This window comes from Carlito syrichta, unplaced genomic scaffold (genome assembly GCF_000164805.1).
Source record: "Carlito syrichta isolate Samal-C Ts95f unplaced genomic scaffold, Tarsius_syrichta-2.0.1 Scaffold293841, whole genome shotgun sequence".
Classification (NCBI taxonomy): domain Eukaryota; kingdom Metazoa; phylum Chordata; class Mammalia; order Primates; family Tarsiidae; genus Carlito; species Carlito syrichta.
Genome location: NW_007237937.1, coordinates 1 through 6,511, shown reverse-complemented (window position 1 = coordinate 6,511; position 6,511 = coordinate 1). Strand labels below are relative to the sequence as shown.

The following is a 6,511-nucleotide window of genomic DNA, read 5'->3' as shown; positions in this document are numbered from 1 at the left end:
GTGTGTGTGTGTGTCTATGTCCTTGGATAATTTTCCATTCATGTCCTGAATATATATTTTTTATTTCTTTATTTTGAATTTCAATTTTCTCCTGAAGTTTATTGATCAATTTTGTATTCAACCTTTTGAATTCTGTCTGGAATTTCAAAGATTACATTTTGGTTAGGGTTTGTTGCTAAAGAGTTTCTGTGGTCTTTTGGGGGTGTTGGAGAACTCTGTTTTTCATAATATCAGAATTATTTTTCTGGTTCTTTATCAGTTAGGTAGACTATTTCTTTTTATTTGAGGTTGGCAGAGGGCAGATGTAGGCACTATAGGTTCCTTGAGTCTTACATGGACTTGACAAGGTGAGTTTTTCAATTCCGAGATGGCAGTCCTGTGCTGGGTAGTTGCACTTTCACGGCATCCTGAGTGACCAGAGTGGCTTTGGGTAGTGATGTTAGCTGAGGTATAAGATCAAGAATTCCCCAAAGTTGCAGTATTATATCTGATGTGGTAGGCTGCAGTGTTGACTTCCAGTGAGTAAGTGACATTTGTGTGAGAAAGCCAGCCATGATGGTGGCTGTGGACTTTCTCCTTGGAGTCTGTTGCTTCAAGAAAGTGCCCAACATACCTAGGTGAAGGACAAGTTTCTGTGGATTGCCCAAATTCTCTGTCTGTATTGAGCTTTTGTGAGGAGTGTGGGGTATGAGGGGAAGAAACTTGAATACCCCACAAAGTGCAGTCGGCTACTCCAGAGGAGATTAAGAGGGGTTCTCGGGACACAAGAGTAATGCTGTTGTATAGGACAGACATAGAAGAGTTTACTAGGGGAGTGTGAGATTGCTATGGCAGGGAGTCCCACCCAGCTCCCATCTTGGCCTCAGGCAGTTTGCCTTATAAATGTGTGCAGTTGTCTTCAGGACATCAGGTATTTTCATGTCAACCCACCCTACAGGAGCTATCTGTAACCAAGGTGCTTGCCCGTTGGATCTACCCCTCCCAGGCCCACTAAAAAGCAGCTGTGCCACCTGCAAGAGCTGAGTTTCTGGGAAATGGCAGCTGGCAATTCTCAAGGCTTTCTTTGTTCCTGCACCACTCCACAAGGTCTTTGGCAGAGCAAGGCTGTGGGTAAGACAATTTCCTTTGAGGGACTGGTTCTTGCAAGGTTCTGGGGCCAAGCTAATCTGCAACAGGAACACAGAACTTCTGAATTTCCCTCATTCACCTTCCCCACTGAGGTCAAAGTCTGCCAGTAGACTGGTGGTAAAGGTGAGAGATTGGTTAGTTCCAGCCTAGATTGATGGATTTGTCTCTCATTTGTACTTTGTGTTTATTATCACTTCTTTGAAAGTCATAAGGTCTGTTGCTGGTGTTGTTCCTCACTGGGTTCTGAGGAAACTCTATCTAGCTTAGTTTACTCTGTAGGAGAAACTCAATCTAACTGCCTCACGTTGGCCATCTTTTTGTTTTTTTTTTGGTTTTGTTTTTTGAGTTGGAGTCTCACTCTGTCGCCCAGACTGGAATGCAGTTGCATGCTCATGGCCACCACAGCCTTGACCTGCTGGGCTTAGGCAATTCTTCAGACTCAGTCTTACAAGTAGCTGGAACTACAGGCATGCACCACCATGCCCAGCTAAGTTTTTGATTTATTGTTGAGATGAAGTCTCGCCAAGTTGCCCAGGCTGTTCTTGAATCAGTAGGCTTGGGCAATCCTCTCACCTTGGCCTCTCAAACTGCTGGGACTATAGGCATAAGCCACTATGTCCAGCTTGGTCATCTTAGTCCCAAAACCCAAAACTCATATTCTACTTAATAAATGCATTTAGGTCATATTACTTTATTATTCTTTTTAAGTGTTATCTCTCTTGCTCTTCAGATTCTTTTTTTTCTTTTTTTTGAGTTGGAGTCTCACTCTATCACCCAGACTGGAGTGCAGTGGCCACTCCCAGCCACTGCAGCCTCAACCTGCTAGGCTCTGGCAATCCTTCTGCCTCAGCCTTCCAAGTAGCTGGAACTACAGGCGCGTGCTACCACGCCCGGCTATTTTTTTGATTTATTGTGGAGATGAGGTCTTGCCAAGTTACCCAGGCAGGTCTCGAACCCGCGGGCTCAGGCAGTTCACTCACCTCAACCTCCCAAATCGCAGGATTATAGCCTGAGCCACTGAGCCCAGCTGCTCTTCAGATTCTCATTACAAAGACTGAACTATTTTCTTGTTTGTTTAAACTGATTGAATTCTACATTTAAATTCATCAGTTCATTCATTTCCTTCAACAAAGTCAATGCCCAAATTGTGATTGAAATTAAAAAGCTGAAAAAATTTGAAAATTTATTTGTGGATTTCTAAATATACTACTTTTATCTAATCCTGTGAAATACTATAAACTAACCAAACTACTACCCAAGAAGACACGTTAAGTTCCAGTAAAGTATCTTACACAAAGAACATGCCCCCTCCCCCAAAATTAATCAGGTTGTTTACTTTCTCACTTCATCAACTTATAGGTAGAAATAGAACATCATGACTGACATGCTACAGTCTGATTTACAGTCCGGGTCATCAAGACTGATGGTACAGGGAGGAGACTGAATAAAGATCGTTTTGTGTGCTGAAGGAATACAGTTAAAACTATCATCCCCATTAAAATACAATGAAAAATAGATAACTGATTTCATTTAGTAAAGGACTGATTTGTGGCCTTGGAAGGGTCTGTGTATCTTTTATCTCTAAAGAAATTGATGTTTCAGACCATTAACCTAATCTCCTGCTAAGCAACAGATAAATGGTCTCAAATAAACACAATACTAGTAGGACAAGATGATCCTTTGAGTAAGATCTTGAAATATATTTTCTTTAAACAGGCAGGAGGGCAGCAAGGACAGAGAACTCACTCTACACTAACATTTGGGGATACTTTCACTAATAATAAATAGGCCTCCCTAAAACTGGTTTTTTCCATCTTCGAAATAAGAACACATCCAAAATGAATACCCTTTATGCCTCTTCAGAGAGGTTCAAATATTGTCATATTTCAAACCCACTACTTGCACAAGAAGCATGTCATTGCTGTTTTCCTACCATAGTCTGAATCTTTCTTTTCTTTATACACATATGTGGTGGGTTATTAAGTAAAGTATAACTTGATGACCCATGCCAGGAATCCAGGATCTTTCTCACTTTCCATGAGAAAAATAATAGATTTTAACTTGAAGAGCTTTGGTCAATGAAATTAGAGGTCCTTTTGTCAAGTGTATCATGTATCAAATTGTAAACTTACACTTAAATTTTAGTTATTAGAGTGAAATACAATATTACAGTAACTTGTGACAACCACAGGAACTAGTGATTTCCAACAGTTTCTGTTCTATGAATATGACTATAAATGTCAGTCGTTCCTCAGTCACAAGAGCTTCTACATCAAGATAGCAAATTACAACAGGAATTTTCTGAAATGGAGTTGTCTGTTCAGATGCTTGAATGCATCATAGGCCTCCTGGGCAGATTATAGATAACAGAGGAAATCTTTGGTAGATAACTGTAGTGAGTATTTGTGTTTATATTCAGAATCAATGACTGGAGTATTGTACCCCAGAATAAATTTTCCTTTTATACAATTTGTGGTTGAATAATCCTATCTGAAAACAGTTATAACACAGATTTATTAAGAAATTCCTCCCACCTTAACATTTTAGGCATTGAAAGAATGAAATCCATCTGACTTCATATTGTCTGGCTTCCAACAATAGTTTTTACAGAGGATAATAATTATTGCAGAAAAAAAACACCACTTTCAATTTTTATATCTGAAAGTATATGAAATATATATTAACTGTCTCATATTTTAAGTGCTGTAATAATCATATGCTTTTTTGTGTAGAGTTCTGACATTTCCTTCCTGTCCTTGGGTCAAAGAAAAATGTATATTTACAGAGTAAGTTTACTCTTCCCAACTTCCTTTCATACTTATTAACTGATCAGAAGCTTGTCTTCTTTGTTTGTTTTCTTCTTCAAGAGTTTAAACAACTGAATATTCAATGAAGAAAAAGGTACACAGATGTGTTTGTATAAAATCTAGACACCCTGAAATGAATAATTTACAAAAGCTCTTTTTGAAATTCCGTGTACAAGATTCATGTGATTATTTAGAAAACACAAAGTGCAAATCATGGTCCTAGAGAATGTAACTCTGGCTAGATAGTATTTAAAAAATCATTAAAACTTGCTCATTTAAAAGTAAATTTAAAACTCTAATTTCTTATTGTAAACTTTATTTGAGAAAAAGAAAAATTTAAATGAGAGTCTATTTCCAGAGAATAGTGATAAAAATTATTTTGTTACTTTTTTACATGTACAAATTAGCCTATGCACACATATACACAGTTACCCACAAATGTGCACAATGATGAAAATTTTTTTCTTAGCAATTATTCCACATATTTGTTTTTTTTTTAGAATTTTCCTGGAGTGGCTTTTTTTAGGTGAATCTGAAGAAAGAAATTCTTTATGAACATTTTCGGTTCTATGTGATCCTGCTCAGATATCTGTGATCAAGCAACTCACAGTTCATGGCCAAACCTATGATAAAATATTTAATCCCTAGTGAAAAATACATAGTTTTCCAATGTATCACTGATGTTTGCTCAGAGAGGAATTCAGACTTTAGGTCTTCCTTTGTCTTTATCTTTGTGCCTGTGTCTGATTCTCCAGATATGAGTTTAACAACCAAGTCTGTGTTTAGAGAAAAGTTGGACAATGCCATGTTGGATTTGCTTGGTCTTGATGCTATAGATGAGAGGATTCATTAAAGGAGGAAAAAGAAAGTTTATATAGCTCATGATAATATGGACAACTTCCTGCACATGCTTCCCAAATCTGTAGATGAATGTCAATCCCCGCACAGTGACATAGAAGATGAGGACACAACTAACATGAGAGATGCAGGTATTGAGGGCCTTGGCTCTCTCTTTACCAGACGCAAAGCTCATGACAGTTTTAAAAATTAAAATGTAGGAGAAAAGGATGATCAGAGAGTCCAGGAAGATGGTCAAGACAATCATAATAACAGGGCAAATTCTGTTAAAAATTATATCAGCACAGGCCAGTTTCATGACTTCCTGGTGAAGGCAGGAAGCACGAGTGATAACGTGAGATTTGCAATAGGAAAATGAAAAAAGACGCAAGATCACAGGCAGGATAATTTTAAAGACTCTTAGGAAAGTAACCACTCCTAACTTTACCACTTTAGTATTGGTGAGAATGGAAGTATATCTCAAAGGATTGCGGATGGCAATAAAATGATCATAGACCATTGCAAGGAGAAAGCCTGATTCTACAGCAGATAGAGAGTGAATAAAGTAGGCCTGCAAGAAGCATCCTACATGACTAATCTCCCTGTGATTCACCCATAAGGTGCCCATTACAGTAGGCATCGTGATCAATGTTACCATCACATCTGTGCCTGCCAGTATGGCAAGGAAATAGTACATGGGTTCATGAAGACTGTGGTCATCCTTGATGAGGTAGAGGAGTGTGCCACTGCCAAGAAGGATACACAAATACACAGCAAAGAAAGGGATGGAGATCCAGTGATGAAATGCCTCTAGCCCAGGGAAGCCAGTGAGCAAAAAGGGGGCTGCAGTTATATTGGACCACATCATATCCACAGGTGGAAAGCAGCATTCTTGAAACCAGAAGCCCAGATTATTCAATGGTTTTGTTACTGTACCTTCAGTGACAGTCTTCTTACTTGCAGATAATTGCTGTGGTAAATTAGACTTTGCAACTATTTTCCTCAGAAGAAGAGTAGGCATTGTAGGCTATTCTATAGATGAACAATAATGGTCTTTACCTAATAGGAGAAAAATCAATGTCTTTTTTCCTTCAAATTAAAGGAAATCTTTTCATTGGTTTTTCTTAGATAATCAGCCCTAAGTATTGTGTGTGTCTAAAAAGATCTGCAGTAACAGTGATAACAGAGACAAATATGATAAACATAAACAAATGAAGAATTATCTGATTTAGCTGTTTCCTTCCTGTGACTGTTAAATTTTTAGAAATTTATTGTGTTGATTTTAATTTTAGAGTCTACTATTATGCTAAAAGCATTTTTTTCAATGAATAAAACTTGTACTTTTTTGAAATTGAATGCTAGCTGTTTGTGGAACATAACATGGAAGTCCATCGTTTCCAGTGGATTGCTTTGCCATTCCAACAGTTACCCATATTCTTGAGCTTGGCCACCAGAGTTGTAGCTCACACACTAGACACATCTAACAAACATAGAAATTTACTATCCTTACAGCCTCAGACTCTCCCTCTTCCAACCTCCTGAATCAAAATGTATATTTTATCAGGATTCCCAGGAGATTCAAGTGCACAGCAATGTTTGAGAAGGATTTCATATCTATCCACTGTTGGAGATAGAAACCTCTTGATTCTTCCATGTGATTGATTCTCTTGTTCTTTCCAATTATTATTATTATTATTTTCATTAATCAGTATTTTTTATTATGGTTTTGTGGGGTACAG

General features: G+C 37.9%; 1 protein-coding gene across 1 annotated transcript; it reads right to left on the bottom strand.

Annotated features, from left to right (window-relative positions):
* Positions 1-4,698: 4,698 nt before the first annotated feature.
* Positions 4,699-5,637, bottom strand: LOC103256703 (olfactory receptor 51B2-like). The gene has a single exon (XM_008054481.1). The coding sequence runs from the start codon at positions 5,635-5,637 to the stop codon at positions 4,699-4,701; it is 939 nt and encodes a 312-aa protein (XP_008052672.1).
* Positions 5,638-6,511: the final 874 nt, after the last annotated feature.